The sequence below is a fragment of the Crocodylus porosus genome, unplaced genomic scaffold (genome assembly GCF_001723895.1).
Source record: "Crocodylus porosus isolate Cpor-Errol unplaced genomic scaffold, CroPor_comp1, whole genome shotgun sequence".
In the NCBI taxonomy this organism is placed as follows: Eukaryota; Metazoa; Chordata; order Crocodylia; family Crocodylidae; genus Crocodylus; species Crocodylus porosus.
The window spans coordinates 3771939-3795080 of NW_017728943.1; the positions used below are offsets into that span (position 1 = coordinate 3771939).

General features: G+C 43.2%; 1 protein-coding gene across 9 annotated transcripts in view; it reads right to left on the bottom strand.

Annotated features, from left to right (window-relative positions):
- TANC2 (tetratricopeptide repeat, ankyrin repeat and coiled-coil containing 2) overlaps positions 1-23142 on the bottom strand; it is a 654191-nt gene that overhangs the window by 51252 nt on the left and 579797 nt on the right. For all 9 annotated transcript variants that reach the window (XM_019548480.1, XM_019548478.1, XM_019548477.1 and 6 more), the window contains 4 exons: positions 13807-13929; positions 11382-11618; positions 7803-7988; positions 4698-4791 (listed from right to left, as the gene is read on the bottom strand). In XM_019548480.1, coding sequence (XP_019404025.1) covers positions 4698-4791; positions 7803-7988; positions 11382-11618; positions 13807-13929 — 640 coding nt within the window. The remainder of the gene's footprint in view (positions 1-4697; positions 4792-7802; positions 7989-11381; positions 11619-13806; positions 13930-23142) is intronic.

Below are 23142 nucleotides of genomic sequence, written 5' to 3' on the forward strand. Positions count from 1 at the left end.
CCTGCGCCCTACTTACCAGCTCCGAGTCCAGCTGCAGCTCCCTGCTGGAGCCACCTGGGACTGTCCAAACCATCCAAACTCTCAGAATCTTTTCCGAAGTTTCGGAGAGCTTTGAATCAATTCAGACTTTTTAATTGGTCCCCTGATTTGATTTGGATTTAGAGAGTCGGCAACCGAATGGGGCCAAATCTCCTCCCAAAGCTTTGCACAGCCCTATTAACAAAGCAAACAGGTACTGTGGGAGGCATATATTTTCCATGACGCTTAGGCCTTGGCATCAGACTTCTGTAGCTGCCTTCCCATCTTCTAACTACTAAGTTTACTTTCTTTCTGCCACAACTCTGGGTACAGTTAAAAAATCCTCTTGCCCAAGTTTCTGGTAAACAGCTTCATAATCCAGAGAAGCTATATGTAAACCAGGTATCCTGGAGTGACTGGAGAATGGCAATAACATCAGTGCCCACAGAGACCATCAGTGTTAAATTCTATTTCACGTTGCAGTAAATGCATCTGATTTTTTAAAGATCTTGGTATTGCAGATCTTTCCAGGTTACTCCATATCAATACTGATGAACTTTTGATGGTAAATGACCAGTCACAGCAGCACCAAAGAGAAGTACTTTTTCTGTTGATTAACTTGAGGCTTGGTGTGGGGTCCCAAAGGAACAGCACCTTCTTGATATCAGGACAATGATAGCAAATAAGGCACGTGAGACTCCAGACAATAATGGCTTTGTACTTCTCCATGCTGAAGGGAGCTGGTGTTCATCATCACAGCTTTAAGGCATCTAAGAGTGGCTTTTGTCCCTCAGATGTTTTGTCACCATTGCCAAATGATACCAGTTAGCCAAATGCAGATACTGCACCCTGTGAGGTGAAGCTACTCACAGAAAAGATCTAGACATGTCTCTTTGATTCTGGCCTCTTCCTCCTCACTTGCCTGTATCACCCTGGTTCTGAAGTCACGATATTTCTTTCCTGCTTGCCCACTGCTCTTTGAAAATAGCACTGGCTTGCTAAGATGGTGATGATGAAGAAACAGGAAGAATCATGGGAAGCTGACACCAGCCCCTAGAGTTCTAGTGCCCTATCAACAGGTATTTCACAAGGTGTAGAGGGGAAAATCCCAGAATGCTTAGGACACAGCAGCAAAGCAGTTCAGTTACTCTGATGCAAGGTGAAAGTAGTTTAATTACTAAATAACAATGTGATGGATACACCTAATCCGCAATATTCATTGCAGATCACTTAACATAGATATAAACAAAACACATTTTAAGTGCCAACAGGCCTTTTTTCAGTCATTTACTGGATTATGTTGGCTGAACCACAGTCTCTAACAAAATGTCATTACAGAAAACTGTGTAGCTGCCGATTTTAAATGTGCATCTATTCTATATTCATAGTCAAGCTCAATAATAATATTCTTTTAAATGCAATTGAGCTCTTTCTTAGAAAAAAATCAACTTTCCCTACCAGGAAAAACAACCAACTTATTAATGTGCTTTCAGTCTCTTAGGTTGTACTTTTATCTACTGCATAGCTCAGTAGCAGAGAAAATATATTTTCATGCATTTATCACCATTGTATTTGCACCTCCATCTCTGACTGCGTTATTACTGTTGACACACTTATCTGTTGGGTTTTGATTTTAGTCTTGTACTTAAGGTAAAATATTCCATCTGGAGCAGGCTTTAATGTGCTGTCAGCAATTTCTGAGGTTATGATATAACTTGGCACTGCAATTCAGGCAATAGCAGGATAAGATCATTAAGTCAGGAAGTCAATTCTATTCTAGGCATGAGTAGACATAAGCTACAGGTGTCAGAACAGAACAAGAACATTTGGACATTTGGAGCTGATTACTAGTTTTAGGTTGAGCGTGTATTTTCTGCTACATTTGTCTTTATATTTACCTAGAAGCACCAAGTACTTTTGGGGAAGAAAAGTAAACCGAAATCAAATGGCACCTTTTGAGGCCCATGCAGCTCACCTTCTCCAGGGCAGAAAAATAGGATCTTGAGCTTGAGAGTTTATGAAACTGCCTGGTGCTTGTTCTTCCATCTTAACATCAGCTGTAATTTGATACCTGTTATTCTTTAGAAATAACTCCTCAATTTGAGTGTAATTAGTACACAATCCACTTTGTTCCAAGGTCTCCAGATTCACTCAACAGCTCCCATTAAATATAATGATTTACAGTAGTCAAGGCAGCACAAACTAGTCCTTCCATAGGGAGTCAAATACAAAGGCAGCATGGAAGGTGCTGGCTGTATCACTAAGAAAATGGTCGGGCAAAGAAGGTTGCACAGGAAGTGTGGAAATGGTAAAGGTCAGAGAGGACACAAAACTGCTGGACACTGTCAGGCAAAGCTATGTGAGTGAAAGCCTTCAGGCTAAGATGACTGTACACGGAACGAGACATGGAGATGTCTGAAAGTTTAGAGAGACCACGTAGGAAAAAGTGTGTCGTATACTAGTCCAAAAATCTGTTTGGCTTATTATCAGACTTTGTCAGCTTTATTCAGACAACCCAAAGTTATCTTAGCTCATGTCCAATGATAATATCTGCACTATTCAATGCTGCTTATGAAGATATATGGTAGAGAGACTTTTAGTGGTTTTTTAATGAAATCTTAAAATTAGGTTGGATTACTGTCCCTGCTTCCAGTGTCTGTTTTTCATGAATGCAGTAACTTTTTGATATTACAAACAAAGCCCAAAATACCAAGAGGACTTTTAAAATATGCTAGATCTTTGCTAGTCACCATTTGACTCAAGAGCTTACCTGTAAGAGCTTTGCCATTATTATGAGTGTTATGACTACTTTCTAAGATTGCACCTTATTTCTTTTTTGTCCTTACTCTCTGAAATGCCCCACTAAATACCTCCTACCTTATTTCAGTTCATGTCAGAATGCCTAATTCATTACATAGTTAAGCCCTCTTGTTAATTCCAGGAACTTCATCCTTTTGCTCCCATCAGCTACTCGCCAGGCTGCCTGCTATGCCTTTTCTCTCCTGTTGTCCTCCTTAAGTTCACTGTGCCATGGGAAATACTTCCCAATAAGCTCAGTGCTCTGCAATGATTAATTTGGGTTTTGCCAGAAGCATGACAGTAGCCACATCTACATGAGATGCTGACTGCGCAGTAGCCCAAGCCCACTGTGCAGTTGCACTGCATGGGAGAAAACATGATGCTTGCTACTATGCGGTAGCCTGGGGCTACTGCACAGTCAGTGTCACAAAAAACCCATTCATTGGTGCTACTGTGCAGTAACTCAGATTACTGTGTAGTCATTTAGTCCTTATTTGTACAAGTACTAAATGACTGTGCAGTTACAACTGCACAGTCAGCATCTCCTGTAGACACAGGCACTGTTCAGAGGTTTGGTTTTCATCAGTATAATTTTTCAGTCTATAAAATCAGAATCAGTTGAGAATGTGCCAAATTGTGTCTTTCTTTTAGTAAAAGCCATCTGATCACATACAGGACTGCATGCCCTCCTACATTTGTAGCCTTGGTTTGTGTCATTTATGAAAAAAGCTGGTAGGATCAAAATCAGGGTGGTGATGCTCAGATAGGAACATTATCGTGGAAACGACAGTGATTTAAATAGATCAGAGTTGAACAAACATGATAGTTAATATTTACCTAGATGCTCCACATTAAAAGCCAACAATTCCAATTTGTACACTGCTTGAAACTGAAATGATGGTACCTGCTACATGGTTAAAGTGCAGAGAGTGAATTTTTTTTGCTCATGAAATTTACAAAGATGGTACTTCAGGACTGACATCAAAACTCAGAGAACAGAATACCCCTATTAGTGCACATCTGTTTAACTGCTAAGTGCATTTTCAATGTTACTATGAGCGATTAAGAGGATGCAGAAAACGAAAGACTAATTTAAAATTCAAGTGCTTAACTGATGGTATTGCAGGTTATTTTGGTGGGAAAAAACACCCCTAGTATAATTGTGGCAAATAGCAACAGAGAGAAAGAGAGACCAGAGTTTTGTACCCAGCTAACTCAACAGGTGCCCATCTAGCATCTACAGGTGGAATTAACATGCCTGAATTTTCTGTACAGAAAATTCACGTTCACTAAAGCACCCCCATTGGAACAAATTGGCCCAACAGGAGCAGGCCAGTCCAGGGTTGCTTCTGCCCTGCTTTGCCCTCTGCAGCAGCCAGGGGGAGCTCCAGGCTCCCGAGAGCCAGCCCTGGGATGGCAGAAGGCATGAGGGCTTACACCCAGGCTCCAGAGAGCAGGGGGGAGGGTCTCCCGGCTCAACAGGCAGCTCTGTCCCAGCCTGGGGGAGATCAGGCTGGCCCTGAGCCAGGGCAGCTGCCTCCCAGCCCTGTGGAGATCAGGACCCATCTTAATATACTAACAGACTGCACAGTAATTGCTGTGCACATATAGACAGTGAAACTTTACTGTACGTTAGATTAGTCTAATGCACAGTAAAACGTCTTGTGTAGACACACCCACTGTGATGCATATCAGTGTCTGTACAGAATTTCAAGCTAGAGTAAATGATCCTACTTTATAGTCAAAATACAATAAGGAGGGTGACAATCTTCCAGGAAATAGAGAAGTCAGAATACTCATAAGTATCAAATGCATATTAGATATTAATGAGTCCATAAATAAAAATAGAAAATAGAAGGTATAGGTCCAGCAGAAATTACCTGTCTCTCCCCAAAGGCTGTCAAAGCTGTTGATTTGTGCTCGCTCCACCTCCTCTTCATCTTTCTCTGGAAGATCGAGCAAGTAGGAGACAATCTAAAACAAAGGGACATGTTAGCTAACAAACTTTAGTGTGTTGACACTTTAACACAAGCTGTTCTGAATACACAAAAGTACATGAACAAAGTGTCTGTTTGGCATCTTAACATAAATAAATACACTTCCTGAGATCAGTGACTGAGCCCACTGCCCTGAGCAAGTGACAAACTTGCATGTGATAAACCTTTATTGTGCTGGTACCTAGCAATTCAGAACATAGGTATGTCTTGTAGACAAATCATATAGTGTGCACAGTGAGTCCTCTTTCACTCCTAAGTTAAGCTGCAGCTTCTGCAAACAGTGAAGAAACAATACTTTGTCTGTCTGTTGTGACTTGCACCTTGGAATCTGGCAGCTCTTTACTACGAGAGTAAGTACCAGCACCCCTGATTTACTGATGAGGAAACTGGAACACACTGCCGGTGAGGTGACATTCTTCAGGTTAAAAAGTGAGTCCATGGCACAAAGAGGAATGCAATACCAGTCTTCAGAGTGTTTTGGGCCCCAGCCACCAAATAAAATGCTATTTCTAGAAAATACTCACTGCTTCCTTGTTAGAAGATGCCAGTGTGGTTTTTCTGGCCTGAACTTCAGAGAATGAAACTAATTTCTTTTAAGGATGATTTTTTTTTTTTAAATCGATTAAAAATCTTCTCCTGGCATGGTGAGAAGATGTGAGACAGTACAGAAGTGACTGGTGGATGAAGATATATTTTTCTCACCCTAGGAGATGGAACTGTTGGTTTAGAGCTATGCTAAAGCCAGTGTAGTGCTGAACAGTGAAGAAGAAACTATGCCCGTTGTGCTCACTGTAAATGTTTGGCAGCAGAGAAGGGCATGAATTCTCTTGTCAAAGTGAAATATATGAGGGGGCTTTGAAAAAAAGATTTTCAGTTCACTGGCTGAAAATTCCCACACACAACACTGGCACAAGGGGAACTTGAAATCAGAGCATATAATGATGCTACAACCACTGCTGTCACTGTAGAGTTGCACAGACAGAATTAAGCTACCTTTAAACTAGCTATCTTGCGTAGGGGTAGAGGTGTAGCTGTGTTAGAAGTGAACTAAGTGTGGGCTAACTTCACCAGTATTCACCAAGTTTCTTGAGTGGGTCCTGTAGCTGCTGTGGCTACAGTGTGACCAGCATCCAAATTAGCACGTTAAAACTAACTTGGGCACAGCTATGTTACATCTTAGTCAAAGCAATAACTGCACTGTAGACACTCAGAGACTAAGGGTATGGATGAATCTGTTATGATGTTTAAGGGTTAATGGAGGGAATTTACTACATTACAGGCGCATCTGTGTGAGATGCTTTAGTGCACAGTAGATTAATCTACTGAGCAGTAAAATGTTACGGTCTACAAGTGCATGGCATTTACTGTGCACTAAATTAGTCTACTGTGTGGTTTGCTACTACCTGTAGATTACAGGTAGTAGCTACTGTGCAGTGTCTCATGTGTAGGTTCCAACCAGGAGCAATTTTGCTCCCCATCAGCCCAGTAGGGGGCTACTGCTGCCTGGCTAAGCACCCATTCCAGGGGAGCTGTGGGGTTTCAGGACAGCTATCTTCCATTCCCACGTGCATGGGGCTGAGAGACAGCTGCCCCTGCAGCCTCACAGACTTCCCAGCCCTGTTCACATCAGGACCAATCCCTGTGCCCCCTACCTGCCACTGGGGAGGCAGGAGCTTCTCTTGGCTGTTGCAGGGGAGCAGAGCAGGGTAGGAGCAGCCCTGGACCAGGCTGCTGCCGTTGGGAATAAATCTGTGCCCAACAGTGAGCACATGTAGAGATGTTCCTGGGTGCAGTTTACTGTACTTTATATAAGTGTGCAGTAACCTTACTGAACATTAATTGCACATGTAGACACACCCAGTAAGCTGCAATTGTTTTGTGTCTGTTCTATTATGCAGGTAAATGAAAGCTAAACTGCAGTAATTTAGGAGTTGTTTCATTTAAGTGCAAGTTATCTTGATTTATCTTCATTTATAATGGGATATGAGCAGATAAATAAATGAGCTGATGTGAACAACTCACATTACCTAGGCATGTTTCACAGCTAGGCAAAGCTTACAATATCTTGCTGGACAAGCATGCTGCCTCCCCTCCCATAAAGCAACGTGATCATTTAATTTGTAAAACCCTAAATCAGTTTTCAAACATTTTTTTATACTTGTTAAAACACTAAAAAGGTAGTGTTGATAGTGGTAGTGGGAAACCCTGCAATGCTGAAATATTTTAAGCAAACTGCCTAATCAGTTGAAGCATCTCAGGTCAAGGACTTCCAGTTTCTTCATCTGTAAGGAGTCATGTACATATATAACACTAACTAAATAGTCCATAATTCTGGAAGCATTTTTTAAAATTACAAATATATCACATAATCTTGGAGAATCTCCCCACAAAAAAGTATCATGCAGTCAGGCTGCACCAGATCTGCAACTTCCTTTGATTAATTTCTCCAATTTGCTCACGTTACGTAATTTTCATGGATTCCATTTAACTAAGGCAACATTTCAAGTCAGATAAATGGTGGTGGTAGTGTATGTGAGGGAGGGGTGGAGGGGATGGTTATTTAGCCAGAAGTCTTCTTTAAGCTTAGTGTTATTTCCCGACAGAGAAATACAGAGCATATTATCAGCAACCTGTACAAAGTATAATAGGAGCAAATGCCTCATATATTCTTCTCCCCTCCAAACAGCTAACAACCACTAGGTCTAACAGTCTCCTACTACTACCAAGGAAATGACAATCATTACATAGCTTATCCTTGCTTGCTTAGGTTTATTTAAATAATTTAAGGACTTTTTATACTTTCTTTGGCTGGAATCCTGCCCAGGCTACATAGGATGCCAAGAATCCCATGGATGGGGCAAGGTGAGGGACGGGGGTGAAATTACTGGCTCCTCCTCCTAGACCTTCTTTGTTCAGGCTTGTGACTACAAAACAGACATATTATTTCCCTATTCCACAGAAATTCAGCAAAGTATAGCTATGTCTTACCTCAGTGTAGCCCATGCTGGCTGCTGCAATCAGTGCCTGCTGTATGGCATGGCTCTTTTTAAATACCCCCTGCTGTTGGCCAGCCATTGTCCAGTCACATTGAATCAAGAACTTGACTACCTCGAGGTGACCTCTGAGAGCCGCATGGACCAGAGCACACTGACCGTTTTTGTCCAAATGATCCACCTTTAAAGAGAAGAAAAAGACAAAATAAAATTAAACCAAATCATGGCTGAAACGTCATGGCTGTCTCAGTGTTTCCAGCCTTGGTTTCATAATAATTCCACATGTGCAAGATACACATTCTCTGCATTTTTCTAATTAACGAATCCATCCACAAGTTGTCAACATTCCTTCCCAAAGAAACACTGCCCTATGTTTAGGCTTCTTCTTGGCCACAACTGTTTTCTTTGGGCAGGTCACCATGTTACAACTTCAGTTTTCCTCATGCTAAAAGCATGCCAGCTTTCGTCTTGAAAAAAGCATTTTCCCTTTGTCATTAAATGCATCAACTGTAGTTCCTTTTGAACTGAAATTCTATACACTGTTATTTGTCTAAGTCCACAAGAGAAAGGAGAGAATGTTCTAAAGCTACTATTTCAACGTTCTTTAAAAAGAAGCAAAAAGACCTCATCACATGAGCTCGATGTTAGCAGTGGGCAAAAGAAAAACGAAGAGTGATTTGGTGGTACTATAATCTGATATTCAACAAAAAACTGGGTTGATAAGCTCTTCAAGATAAGGAATGGTCTTTTCCTGCTGTTTGTGAACATCAGTGGTGGTTTCTAGGTCCTATCATAATGCAAGTATCATAACGCCCACACTAGTAGCATCAAGTAAACATTTCAGTTGGTTGCCTTCTACTGATTAACTGTTTCACTGATGCACAACACATCAGATATAGCCAGGAGAGATAAATGTCATATATTTATCGTGAGGTATATTTAGTATTTTTCTGTGCTCCAATCCAACATCTTAGCCTTTGGACCAAAAACAGCTGCTACCACAATGCTATTTACTCCCTGAAAACTCAATACTCAAGAACATCAACTTCCTTTTCTCCTATTAGGTTGGGGGATCTTTTGAATCACCTTTAGTGACCTTTTTCTCTCTTCCATTTCTCTGGAGAGAGGGTATAATGGAACTCCACTGGGATCTCATCATACTGCTTCTTATTGACCAGTGTCAGCAGCTCACCCAGCTTGTCTTTAAAAAGAAGAAAAAGAACCCCAAACTGTTCATTTTTTCCTTTACGTTGTCCTGACTTTATTACAGACAATAGAGCAAGAGCTAAATAGGTCCGTTAGTCATCTTGACATTCATATTAAAACCATACAAGACTTTAGTTTCTTTCAGAACTGAGGCAAAGCATTTATAGAAACCAAAATTGTTTCCAGGAGGCTGCCACTTCAGTTATGAGTACAATTTTTCTCTTAACAAAATGTTTGAACTTGACTCATTATACAGAATTAACCCTTGAAACAATCAACACAAATCTAAACAAAGGGTATTTTTTCTGGACAAGTTTGACAGAACTTTTCAAAGAATGTACCCAAATGAGGAATTTTAAATCCATCGTGTGTAGCAAAAACAAGGTTGCTGTATTAACAGTGTGCAAAGTCAAGGAATTTTATAAAAATGACTTTGACAAACCATTTAGGAAAGTATGGTTAGACTGTTCCCAGTCCCAGGCTTGAATTCCAGAATGCTAATTACAAACTCTGGAGTCAGTATGCCTTTTGTGCCAATGATATGTTTCAAAGTACCATGCTCTTATAGAAAAGAAAGCCTTACAACCACTACCCTGGGGCCATCTATAAACAGGATCCTAATCTCTTACATCTCAAGAACAACAAAACTCCAATAACAATAAAAAACACAGATATGTACACAAGGAATAATAGAAGCAGTTTGACTATTGTCAACTAAGTTGTTCCTAGTGCTACTTTTGAGTACAATGCATGAATGATTTTGGAATAGGCGTTTTAGAAAATAGACTGGATACATAAAGATTAAGGTACGGATTTTCAAATGAGCCTAACGGAATTAGGATCTTAAATCTCACTGTATTCATTGGAAATTAGGCATCTAACTCCTTTAGATCAGGCATATAAAAGTCATCTGACCCTGTGGGCCAAATCAGGCACACAGACTGGCCCTGCACACTACAGCCAGCATGAACCCTGGACCAGCCCCTTGTGCTGCATGCAGCACATGTGTTGGGTTCAGCCCTGTGCACCACAAGCAGTGTGCACCCCATATCCATCCTGCAGAGCCCTGGCATCTACCCCACTGCACCTTTGGGTCTTGGATCAGCCCTGCATGCTGAATGCAACATGTGCACTGGGTCCAGTCCTGCAGACCACATGCATGCACCAACTGTGTGTGGCACATGGGGCCAGTCTGAGACCCAAAGGCAGCATCAAGGGCCAGATGCTAGGGCTCTATACAACAGATTCAGTCTGTGGACTCTATCTTTGCCACCCCAGGTTCAAAGATTTTGGGAATCACTGGCTAGTTAGGCAGGTGAAACAGATGTTAGACAGGCAGAAACGGTGTTAAATATTAACTGTGTGTGTGTGCAGGCACCACACATGTGCATGCATATCTGCATGTAGCAGCATTATCAAAAGACAGTAATGTGCCTAATTCCAACTGACTTTCATGTGAACTGAATAGGTGATTGTTTTATTGCACCTTCAAAAAGCTTTCTGCAGATAGAAAATTGCAGACTAGCTGCTTTTTCTGGTATTTTATACTGGCATGATTGCATTTGGTGCATATTTGAATACAAAATGTGCCATATCAGGTAGTTACTTTGGCTATCTACATTACAACAGTAACCTAATGAACGATAATCTCACCATAAAACAGCTATAATCTAATCCTATGAGCTTTCCAACAATCTGTTTCCCTTGACTTTTCAGGACATGCCCAGCAGGACTGAGTTCTGAGAATAAAGGATAACTATATTTTTGTTAGATGGTTAGGAAACTGCAGATTTTAAAGATAGCCTGTGATTGTGGTTTCAACCTTTTTAGACTCAAAGTGCCCCATATAAGACTCAGGGCACTCCTTGAAAAATGCCTGCTCTTATCTTTTACTCATTTCTTAACTACAGAAAAATCATAGAGCAATTCTTCTGAAAGACCTCACAAAGCAGAATGTTTTTTGACACTATGAATTCCTATTTAAAATCTTTTATCTTGCAAATCATGTTTGCACACATGACAGTGCTTACACTGTGTGAGACCCCATGGCACTCTTGAAAGCTTCTCAAGGCATCCCAGGGTACCATGGCAACCTGGCTGAGAATCACTGGCCTATGACAACTGTCAGCATCTGGTTTTGGCTGTACAGAAACCATTCCATCAGACATACAGCTTTGCTTATATCATTGATCTTAGCCCTCTGAACAGACCAGAACAAAGAACAATATTTAAGAAGAATTATTTGGGAATAACAATGGGCCAACTTCTCTTTAGAGGTCTCTTATTTTCTACAGGCTACCAGAACACTCTCTCACACAAATGTAGAATGCATGGGAAGTCAGGCATCAGATAAACGCAGATGTGTTACCTTGGCCCGTTTCTTGCAGAGCAGCACAACAATGCTCAGGTACCCAGCTGCAGCAGCATAGCCAAGAGGCGTCAGGCCACTTTCAGATGAGGCATCTACATTGGCTCCAAACTCCAGCAATAAAGCCACCATCTCTGTGTAACCAAGGTGTGACTGGACACACAATATTGGAGCGTTGTTCAAAACTTCTGTTCGATAATTAACATTGGCACCTCCCAAAATCAGCAGTCGACTAACCTACAGGGTAGAAAAGAACCAAGCATTTGCCAGGTGTTTGTTTATGGTCCTTAAACACCTAAACAGTTGTCCAGGCCTTCCCCAAAACATAGAATTCGCATCAGCATAGAACACAGACGCTCAATATCGGGACATGCCCAATATGTGACTTTACTGTTGGCAGAGGGAGAGCCTAATCTCTGACATTCTGGAAAGCACTTGACCTTTGTAGTTTGCTTAGTGTTGAAGTAGGGTAGCTTTAACCATACAGCCAGACAAAGGGCTTGTGGAGTCTCAAACGGGGATAGGACAAGCAAACAGGTACTCAGTTTTCTCAATATTTAAAAATGCTTGAACATCTCTCCCACAGGAGCCTTGCAGATCCATCTACAGGTCACCTAAATGCTGCTGCTCATTCCTCTGCCTTGGTCACTCTGCTGTTCTTGCATTTTGCTGCAGAGTGAAGAAGACAGTGCATGCGGCAGAGGAGAAAGAAAGATGAAGGGGACAAAGAAGAGGACCCTGGGCTTCCCTCTCCATGTAGAAGAGAACAGGAACGAAGGGCTTTCTTAGGCTGGACCCACCTGCAAGTCTAAATGTTTATCTACAAATTTCTCTGTGCTACAGGTTTTTTCCTCTTTAGTTGATATGTCTGGCATGCTGATCTGTACAATCCACAAACACTGTTAATGTTTCTAGATTAGTATATGTAAATGCATCAGGTAATTCAAATTTATTATAATTTTTTAAAGAATTCTAGCACAGACAAATGTATCTTTGGGAGACAGAAATGGGAAATGAAGCATGTTTACTAGGAGCAGAAATGAAGCTGCTCATTAACAGCATTTAATAGAAAATCCCTTCTGAATATGGAAGAGTTGGGAAGCCAACACACATTGGTTCCCAAACCGTAACTAGGTAGGTCTACATGGCACGATGTTATGTCCTGCAGAGATACTTATGCTAGATTTGAATAAGCCATGTCTTGTACTGGAAATAGTGTTGCTGTGCTAGTGTAGCACTCTGTCCAGGATAATATACTGTATTCCGTTGAATATAAGATACCCTGGAATTTAAGACGAACCCAAATGTTCTGACCCTCAATTTAAGAAAAATAACATCTCTTACAAAAAACACATTTATGAGGAAACAACCTTGATGGTGCATGTAAGAGCATTTTACTTTCATTTTTATTGACATTTAAGATGCAAGCCATTTTCAGAAGAAATATTTCCTTTAAAAAAAGTGCATCTTACATTTAAACAGAACATGGCAACTTGCTTCTCAGCAGAGCTAATTAGCCTTGCATGTAATGTTGGGCTAATGTGGTTCTACTATTTCTGGTATCCAAAATGGCTTAGAAATCTCTTTAGACATCCCCTTAAAGCAGAGGTGTCAAACATAACCTGTGGGCCAGACCTGGCCTATGGAGTCATTCTATCTGGCCCACTAGACTACCAGTGGGCTACTGGAAGTTGGGGGATGTGGCTGCAGGGGTGGGGAGGGCCATGGCCTACCACAGACTCTGGGCTCTTCAGGTTCCAGTAGACATGGCGATTGGCAGGAGGAGGGCAAGCAAGAGGTAATGCAGGCCCAGTGGCCCTCTGGCCACTTCATCTGTCACCACTGCTGCCGCCTTACCTCCTCAGCTGCTGGCCCCTGCCATGTGCTTCATGCTGGAGCCAGAGCTAAAGCTGTTACTGCAGCATGGGGCATGTAGCAATGGCAGCTCCAGTTCTGGCATGAAGCTTGTGCTGTGTGCTGGAGCCACTGCTGCATACTTCAGGTTGCAGTCAGAGCTGCTAGTGCCAGTGCTGCTGTATGCTGCAGATCAGAGCTGGAGCTAGCACTATGTGCTCTGGGTTGGAGCAAGAACTGCTTCCACTGCCGCTTCCTCATGCACTGGGCTGGATCCAGCCTGCATGGTGACCTGCAGCCCAGATCCAGCCTGGGCGACAAGGTGAGTCTGACACCCCTGCCTTAAAGCCCTAGGCTCAAATTCAGCCAAGCACTTAAAACACTGGTGTAAATTAAACGAGCAGTTTCATTGGCTCCAGTGGAGTTGTTGACATACTTAAATGTACACATGTGCAGTTCACTGCTGAACCAGAGCCTTAGAGAACACTGCATACTTGGATCACCACAGGCTAGCAGGCACCTGTCTTTCTAGCAAAGAATTATCTCATGAACCGTTCATTTTTTATGGTACCTTGATGTTAGGGGTGTAGAGGTTTCGCAGAGATGCCAGTGCCATTGAAAGACCTTCTGTGCTGTAGGAGATCCAAAGCCCTTGCAGGATAGAGGAGGATACCCCAACTTTTTTACTTAGCCCCTAAAAGAAAAAGAATGATTTAGTACTCAACATATTTGCTTTCTGTTGTACAGTAGGGATCATTATATTTAATAGAAAACATTCACGAACAAACACATTTCACCAATCACTGCCTGCAGAATTAGGTTTCTGCTAACAACATAAATGCAGCCAGCTGAGCATTAACTCAGGCACTAATAATATGTACAAATAATAAGCACACTCACTTCAAATTCAATCTATATCAGCAATGTAGGATCACTACTGGAGACTTATTTAAAAATTTTAAAAAAACAAACAACCCCCAAAAACTAGATATGTTGGGACAGGTCCTCAGTATTATCTGTCACAGCAATTTATGCCATTATCACTATAGAAAGGTGTAGCTGTGGCTTACTGTAAAAGGATCACACATACTGCACCATTCTTCTTGAACAGAGTAACAGGGTAGCTAAAATACTCTTCCCTGCTAGTTAAGAACAGTTAAGAACAGTCACTACAGACTTAAGTTGATATGGAAGACAGCGCAGCCATTTATCACATTAGTGCTTTCTGTGAATCGATAAATTTGTGGCCCCCAGAAATAACTTCCTAAATTAGTATTGCCAGCCACAATGCCTTTAAACCAGCCCTGTCATTCTTAGGCATATGAACTCTATGAGCCCTCATTTAATATGCAAGGACTTATTTCCTACCACCATGCACTTGTGGGCACATCCACACATGCAGGCATGTGCGCTTGCAGCAGCTTAAATAGGAGTGGCACAAATTTGAGCTGGGGATTTTTGCCTCAGTGCACAAACCCAGACCAGCACTTTTGGTGGGGCAAGCTGTACCACCTGGGGCAAAATAACCCTGCCCAGCTCCTCCTGGATCTGCAGCCAGGGGGAGGTAGAGTCTGAGGCTAGCACCTGTGCTGGCCCCAGAAGTATAAAAACCTACCCTGGCTAGCAGCTCAGGGCTACTTGCTCTAAGGAGCTTCTGGGGAATTCAGTTGTATCTCTCACCCGCTGGCCCCACACAGTAGCGGCTATTAGTTAGCTGGGTGGGCTATAAGACCCACATTAACTTGAAGGATGCAAACAGACAGGAGCTTCTGGGGCCCAGTCACTTGCTATCTGGGGACACTACCCCTTGTGCCAGCTGGACTACTGAAGCAGCCCTGAGAGTTCCCTGTACCATCTACCCACCGACAGCATGTGGCCCCAAGGCTGTGCACCTGCCAGACCCAGATGGGGACTGCACAACCTGTAGAGGTATCTGCACCTCTGGGCCAGCTGCCAGTGGGCTGTAGCTGCACAGTCGTTCTGTGTGTGGCACTACTACCATGTGTGCTACCACCCTGCTATCTGGGCAGCTATTGCCCAGAAGATGTTCTCAGTGTGGTGGCCTGCTTTGAACTGTCAAAGCATGTTCTCCTGTCCCCAAGTGGCCAGGAGGTCAGCCACCTCCAGCTGGGTCCTGGGTGCCAGCCCTGAGCAGGCTCCTTTGCCTGGCTCCTGCCACTTGCCTCACTAGCAGGAATAATTCTGATGTTTCCTATTTAAAAACTGCAGAATCTCTGATAAAAAAAATCCCAAATCTTTAAAATACCCCAAAATCCATGCTCTTCTGCAATTAAAACAAAAGACCACGATAGATAGATAGATAGATATAGAGAGAGATCAGCTGGAAATGTTTTGTTGATATATTTACAATTTTAAAGCAATTTGGAAGCCTATGAGTGTCACTGTTACCATAATTAAATAAATTCTAAATATCTATATGTTTTGATGTTTGCTTTTGGTTTTCTTATCACACGATGGGTGTGTGATAGAGAGAGGTGGGAAGGGGTAGTAGGGTGGAAGGGGTGTGGGGGGATGCGGATGGGTGTGGGTGGGCGTGGAGGGATGTGGGTAGGTGTGGGGGATTGTGGCGGGAATGTACGTGTGGCAGGACTGTGTGGGGAGGGGCCTGCTGAGGTGGGGTGTGTCCCCTGCCCCCTACAGGGCACTGTCCCTCCACGCAGCACATAGACTGCCCCTCCGCAGGGGTTACAGACCCCCCCCTGCAGGGGTTACAGCCCCCTGCAGGGCCAAGAGCCCCCTGCAGGGGGCCAAAGCTCCCCCACAGGGGGTACAGCTCCCCTCCCACAGGACTCAAAGCCCCCCCACTGGGGTTACCACCCCCTGCAGTGTCCAGAGCTACTTGCAGATGCTACTGCCCCTGCCCCCACAGCAGCCACAGCTCACTGGCAGCAGCAGCGGTGATCAGGATGCTTGGGGCCTCGTGGCACAGCTCTCCTACATGGCACAAGGCAGCAGGCAGCAGTGCAGCTTTGTGCTGGATGCCTGCCACCCGTGCTGCTTCTGCCACATTGTGCGGGTGTGGCTGGGCACAGCGTGGTGCCGTGCAGTACCATGCACTTTCAGGCAGCTTGGGGATGTTCAGGCTGTCATCCATGGCCCTGTGCCACTTGTGAGGACTGCCTGCCATGCTGGGTTGAGTCCTAAGTGCACGGGCTCCATGTGCTGTCTGGCCAGGCCGCTTCCATGAATACAGGACATGGCCCAGCTCAGCAGGCAGTCCCCGTGAGTGGCACAGGGACTTGGGTGACAGCCCAAGCAGCCCCAAGCTGCCCAAAAGCACACAGTGCCACACCGAGCCGGGCCGCACCTGCATGATGTGGCAGAGGCAGCGTGGGTGTCCGGTGGTCGGTGCCGAGCTGCACTGACCCCCGATGCCCCATACTCCGTGGGGGGAGGCTGTGCCATGAGGGTCTGAGTGCCCTGATCAGCACTGCTGCAGCCAATGAGTTGTGGGGGGGCTGGGGCCATGCAGAGGGCAGGTGGGGCGTGTGCCTGTGCTGCCCCCCCCATGGTTCCCTGCACCCTCACTAGTTCCTCTCCCCCAACAGTACTATCTTACAGGGATGTTAATTAGTTTACTGTGGCCTAATAGCATTGTACGTGTAGACACAATCATACTGTATGATATAAATGAACACATAAGGTGCAGGGCAGTGAAAAATATCAGGCCCATGGTTTCTATGTAAACAGCTATTATTTGGCTATCATAATTTATTTACTATTAATTAGCAATGTCTGTTTTGCCCCTACAGTTTGACAGGATGTTCTATATATATTCATTGGTAGCCTTTTGTCTTGACATCATGACATCACTCGCACAGAGTTAAAAATTTGTAATGATATTCAGGGTCATTATACTGAGCATCAGTCAAGTGAATGGGCTGCCCTATATATAGGTGTAGTCTGGCATGTGGTGTCCGGAAGGCGTAGAATGTTATGTGCTAAGAAAGGAGAGACACGATCTAATTGAAGTTCTTGGGTGTCCCTCTAATTCAAGGATTAGTCTCCTCACATGGAGGAAATGCTCCTGAGGGCGGAAAGTCTTTACCAATGTTGCATCTAAGGTAGCGCCTGTGAAGTCAGAGATTTGTATCTTGGTTAAGATTGTTTTTAGTAATTTATCATGAGGCCCAGTGTCTGGAAGAGGTTTATAGCCATTAAATGGTTGATATGCACAGTGCTATATAGCCTCTTATAAGCCAGCTTAAAGGAAAATGCAGTTTCCTGAGGTGTGCAGCCAGTGCTATAAGCACTTTTATGAAGGCTGTGGGGTGGAAGAGAGGCTGAATGGGATGACCCAATATTGACAGAGGTCCCAAGGGATAAGAATATAAAGATAGTGCATGTGGGAAGTGTAATATGAAAACAGGCATCTTGCAAATTAAGAGATTCTAGTCATCTCTCTGCTGCTAGAGATGGAATATTGTCTGTTAACATGACCACCTTGAACTTGAGCTTGCAATGGTGCCCGTTCAAGTTTCTCAAGTCCAGGATCAGTCTTTATCTTCCTGTGCTTTGTGGAATCAGAAGGTAAGAGCTATAGAACCCCTTCCTTTTTTAGGACTGATGTAACATGCTCTGTAACTCCCAGAGATACCAGGTACAGTAGATTTTCCATGAGGACTCTGATGACAGAGCCTTGGGAAGCTGCAATAGTTAGTGTGGATCAGGGTCATCTTCAGTGCTGGAATAGGAAGTAGAAGATTCTGTATTGAAAGGTAGTCCCTGGATGTGAGAGAAGCTTGTGCTGAAGAAGGTAAGAGAAATTATGCTGGCATTTAGTCTTCCAGTGCCAGATAATTTAGCAGCAACACTGCTGAGACAAGCTCAACTATTCTTGAAACACCTGCTATGTTAGGATACACCTGGGTTAATGACAACCCCAACGCTATGTTGCCAGTGTAGGCCAAGGACAACAGCATCACTGATTCAGAGGGTATTCTGCCTCAAGTCTGGGCTAGAAACATTCAGGGGTGATTGTGGGGGGGGCACAATTTGTGGGCAAGCACAGGAGTGGGCCAAAAGCACCATATCCACTCCTATACTTCTCTGCCCGCCCCCCGCCCTCCCGCAACACTCTGCCGGCCCACACGGCAAAAAAACTGCCCCATCCTGAGTGGTGCCGAGTTGGGGGCCAAACGGGGGGGGGGCATGTGCCCCCCCCAGTTCCCCCCCACCAGTTGCCTGTGCAAACAGTGATGTCACAGTGCACACCTATACAAGAAAGTGGTGCATGTGGGGCGCAACATGCCCAAAACACTTTTTAGTCCAAAAGCAACAAAACATGAATTGTGAAGATTGTTCTGAGAGAAAAGAAGCAAAAAAAGGAAAGTCAGGAAATAGGGAAAAAGGGACAAAAGTAGTTTTTGGTACTTACAGGTAATGAAAGGCCATGAATAGAAAGCCAATAGGAAACATGTTGCAGCTCAGCCAGGCAGGTAAGAGGAATGGGGGACATGTACTTGGCTTTATAGTCCCTCGGTGGGTGGAAGGGGCATGGCAAGAGGAGAGACTGGAGTGCCTGGTATGAGTGCTACACAGGCAAAAACAATTCAACAGATTTTAGCTGGAGGGATGTCAAACAAAACGCTTGTATGTATGGTAGAGGTGGGAATCAAAGATCTCAGGAATTCTAGCTATTATTACTGCCTGCTTTTTAATCAAGACAATTACATGCCAGCAATTAATTTTTAGTTTACTGAGTACAGTATAATTTTGAGAAATTAGAAGCCACAATATCACATAAATGGTAAACACAATTACTATATTACTACACCCATAAATAACCTTGATTCTCTTTTAGGTCTGATAGGAAAAGCACATATGCCTTTCAAAAGGCCATCTGAAGATAACATTATGTGCTATAATACTTTTAAGTAAGCATTTTGGAACAAACAACTAAACTTGAATCAAAGAAAATAGTTTGCTAAACAAAAGAAGATGCTCGTCTTATCTGGAATAAATGCATTAAGCAGCCAAAGAGTTCAGTAGGGGAAACAAATCTTTATTTCTCTTCAGTCCTTAGCTAGTATCTTCTTTTTCCCTTTTCTATTTAATGTGAGTTGTAATATTTATATTCTGAGTTATAACCTCAAGTTGCATCTGTCAGTAACAATGAATCCCAGTTTAATACAAGATTAAATTCCTGAAATGAGATGAGTAATTTTAATCTCATTAATAGCTTAATGGACAGGAACAGACGACTAGTATGACGTAACTCTGTGCTAGTTTCCTGTAGGCAACATTACCTAAGAACCACAATTCTGGCTACAACATCCCAGGATACTTTAAACCTTAATCCTCATTTGTAGCTCTGCCAATGTATCTCAGTCCTCACCTATTGTACACCCACACTATTTCAGTCCAAGGCCCTCCCAGAACTCTGTCAAAGCATACAAGTCCAAACCTGTTATACCCCCTGGCTATTGCAAATCTTTGCCCTCATTACAGAATAATATACACAGGGGTTTTTTTTGTAATACAGAAACAATTCTTCTAAGAATGAGAGAGAAAAAACAATGTAATTGTTGCTTGTGACTCATGAAAGCATTAGAACTGAAATGCAATAGTGAAAGGCCTACCCTTTAAAACAATTTGCCAACTAAATTTTATACAGTGTAATTCTGTAATACTGCTTTTCAAGGACTACCAGACATCTTTTCATTTCACTAGCTGAAGTAATGAGTTTTCATTGCCTGTAATTTTAATCAATCTCTTCATCTAGGGACAAGGGAAGTTCATTTCTGGATCACCAACATTTTGGCAGGTCAATTAAGAGTGAAATTAAGGACTTCTCTTTGCTTGATTTTCAAAGGACATGTTAGCTTGAAGTTTGGGCTTACTGATACTGTTTTTTTAAGGTTCTCTTGATGCCTTTCCATTATATGCCATGGTTTGTAACCTAGATTTCCATGTTTTACCACTGAGACTGGGGTCAACTGTCCTGAATCAAGACACAGTGTAAACTGAGTGTATGCAAGTTTCCATATATATATATATATATATATGTGTATGTATATCTGTAAAAGCATCTGACTGTGATTGGTATTTAATGATTTATAAACCACAGATTCTGCACATCTTGAGGTTCCAGCCCAAAGCCCGCCCTGAGCAAACAGTGGAGTTGACTTGATTGAGATTAAAACCATATTTACTCACATACTACATGCATATTTTCTTTAAAAAAACAGCCCTGCCAAATTAGAATGTGCATCTAAAGCTGATTTAGGGGAAGCTGATTTTTCTTTGCTGAAATAGAAGCATGGAAGAAAAGAAGCAAGTAGACATTGTGCAAGCAGCAGCAGGGGAGGTGTCTAGTGTTAACTCTCTCATAGTCACCGGTAGGGCAGTAGGTTTTGGCTAAGGCTAAGTAAGCCACTTCAAGCAGTCTGTAGTATTTTGATGAGATTTGTGGTGTGGAAGCAACACTTTATTATTAACAGGAACTTGCATAAAGAACTATTTACAGAAAAGAAATAACAATCTTACTACTGCCCTTGTTAGGATCTGGGGTCTTGTTGATGTCCTGCCATACTAGGAAGTTCCTGATGCCTTACCCATGCTGTTTCCTGGGATGCTATACCTCCTGGACACTCTGGCCATGTCTACATGAAACACTGATTGCATAGTAGCTTGTTATGTGATGCTACTGCACAGTAATAATGAGCTACGGCATAGTAGTAACAAGCTACTGCACAGTCAGCGTCATCAAAAAGCCAATCAGGGATGCTACTGTGTAGTATCTCTGGCCCGCAGTCATTTAGTATTTGTATATGCAAGTACTAAATGACTGCACAGTAACAACTGCACAGTCAACATCTTGTGTAGATGTGGCCTCATTCGGCCATTGCTGTAAAAATCTTTTTTCCCTACATTTCTATCTTCCAAAAACAAGGAATGTACTTTGCTGCAGGGGCATGTAGTGTGTGAGAAAATACAGTATTAAAGCAAACCCTCTTTTTTTCTGATTCTCTTACTCAAAATCTGATCAGCATATGCAAAGTAGTTCACCGCCAGCTCTGCAAAATATTTTGCATCCAATTCTCCTTTCAAAGAATGTAAAGGGTATATCCACTGAAGTTACCCTGGTGTCAAACCAGTGTATGATTGTTCTAAATGAGAGCCCATGTATTAGATAAGGCTCTTGTTCTAACATAATACTACAGAAAAGGCATGCTGAATTTACAGTTTGACATGCATTTTATTTTATTGGCAAAAAACTTGCGTCACAGCTACAAAGATTCTGCTAAAAGATTATGCAAAATGAGAAGCTCTTAAGGGAGAAAGTGATGTTTCAGAAATGAATAGGGTCTGTAAGAAGAGGGAAGAGAATGCATATACCATATATCCTACGTGTACATTTTCCTTTGATATATTCAGTTTGAAAGTCTCTCATCTAAGAACCAATGCTGCTATGATCTAATTTAGTAAGTACTAACAAAGCCTCACGAAATGAGCCACTATTGTTAATAAAAGAATAAAAATAAATCTGTTCAAGGAACACTAAAGGCTCATCTCGCCGTGCTTTTCATATGTATAAGCATCTAATGCAAACTCATCTCAGAACTTTGCAGTACTCTACAAAATGTACTGTTACATTTGTCTGTCACTCAGCCAAATTATTCTTACTGAAATAGTGCAAAAACAAGGGGTTTGCCAAGTAATTAGGAACAGAAGGAATACTGACATTTTTCATATGTTACAGACATTTTTGATGTTGGTAAATATTTTTCATTTAAACTTGGAATCTCTGGGCAACTATCCAGTTAATGAAAACTGTCATTTATTTAGATTTTGAAATCCTGCTATTTTTTTCCACTACAAAGAGTAAAACGATAAGACTAGGAACTAAATTCAGGCCTGACATTAATGTCAATAGGAGCTGAGTACACTAATGCCAGAGCTAAAACTGGCACTGGAGATGAAGCTCAAAATCTGAAAAGCACATAATAGAAAGTCTACTTATCTGGGGTTCCTTACTTTACTTCTACACATTATCTCTCAAAATGATGTAGACACCATTACATACGAGCAGGAGTTGACAGCCTTTTGCAGGTGCAGGCCGGAGCTTAAAACCCCACTAAACCGGTGCGAAGCGTCTAGTATTTACTTTGGGTTCGGCTTCGGCCAGTTCGGGGGACAGTGATTAGATTCGGTGATTCAAATCACTGTCCCAAAGCGATTTGTCTGAATCTCCAAATCACCCAGGTCCATCCCATACCTACTCTCCCAGCCCTGCCAATAGCTGCCCGGCTAACCCCAGCTCCTGGCACTTTGGGAAAAAAAAATCCCCAACTCAGCAGGTGCTACTGGGCGATCTTTGCTGCCCCATGCTGCATGGGGGCTTCTGGATGAGCCCCCCGATTCCTGCCCCCCTCCAGTCCCCCCATGGCTGCCCCGCCTGCTGCAGCTTCGGCCCTTTAGGAAAAAACAAACCCCTCCTGCTGGTGGGGGCCAATCCCCACTGCCCTCCGCTGCCCCACGCCATGTGGGGCCTCTTCATGAGCCCCGTGAAGCCCCGAGGCTGCTGCAGGAGCTGGTAAGTCCCAGGGCTTGTCTTGGGGTTTTTTTTCTCTTAAAAGGGCTGGAGCTGGCCCGGGCGGGGCACCCATGGGGGGCCTGGGGGAGTGAGGGGAGAGGTTGGGAGCTCGTGCAGAGCCCCCCCATGCAGTGTGGCTGCCGCCAGGACCCCCTGCCTCCTCCTGCTGCTCTGTGCCAAATGGGAGGCTCTGCATGAGCCCCCTAAAGCCCCAAGGCCACTGCAGGAGCGGTGAGTCCCAGGGCTTGTCTTGGTTTCTTTTTCTTAAAGGACCAGAGCTGGCCCAGGTGGGGCACCTGTGGGGGGGCTGGGCGAGTGAGGGGGATCAGGGGGTTCTTGCAGAGCCCC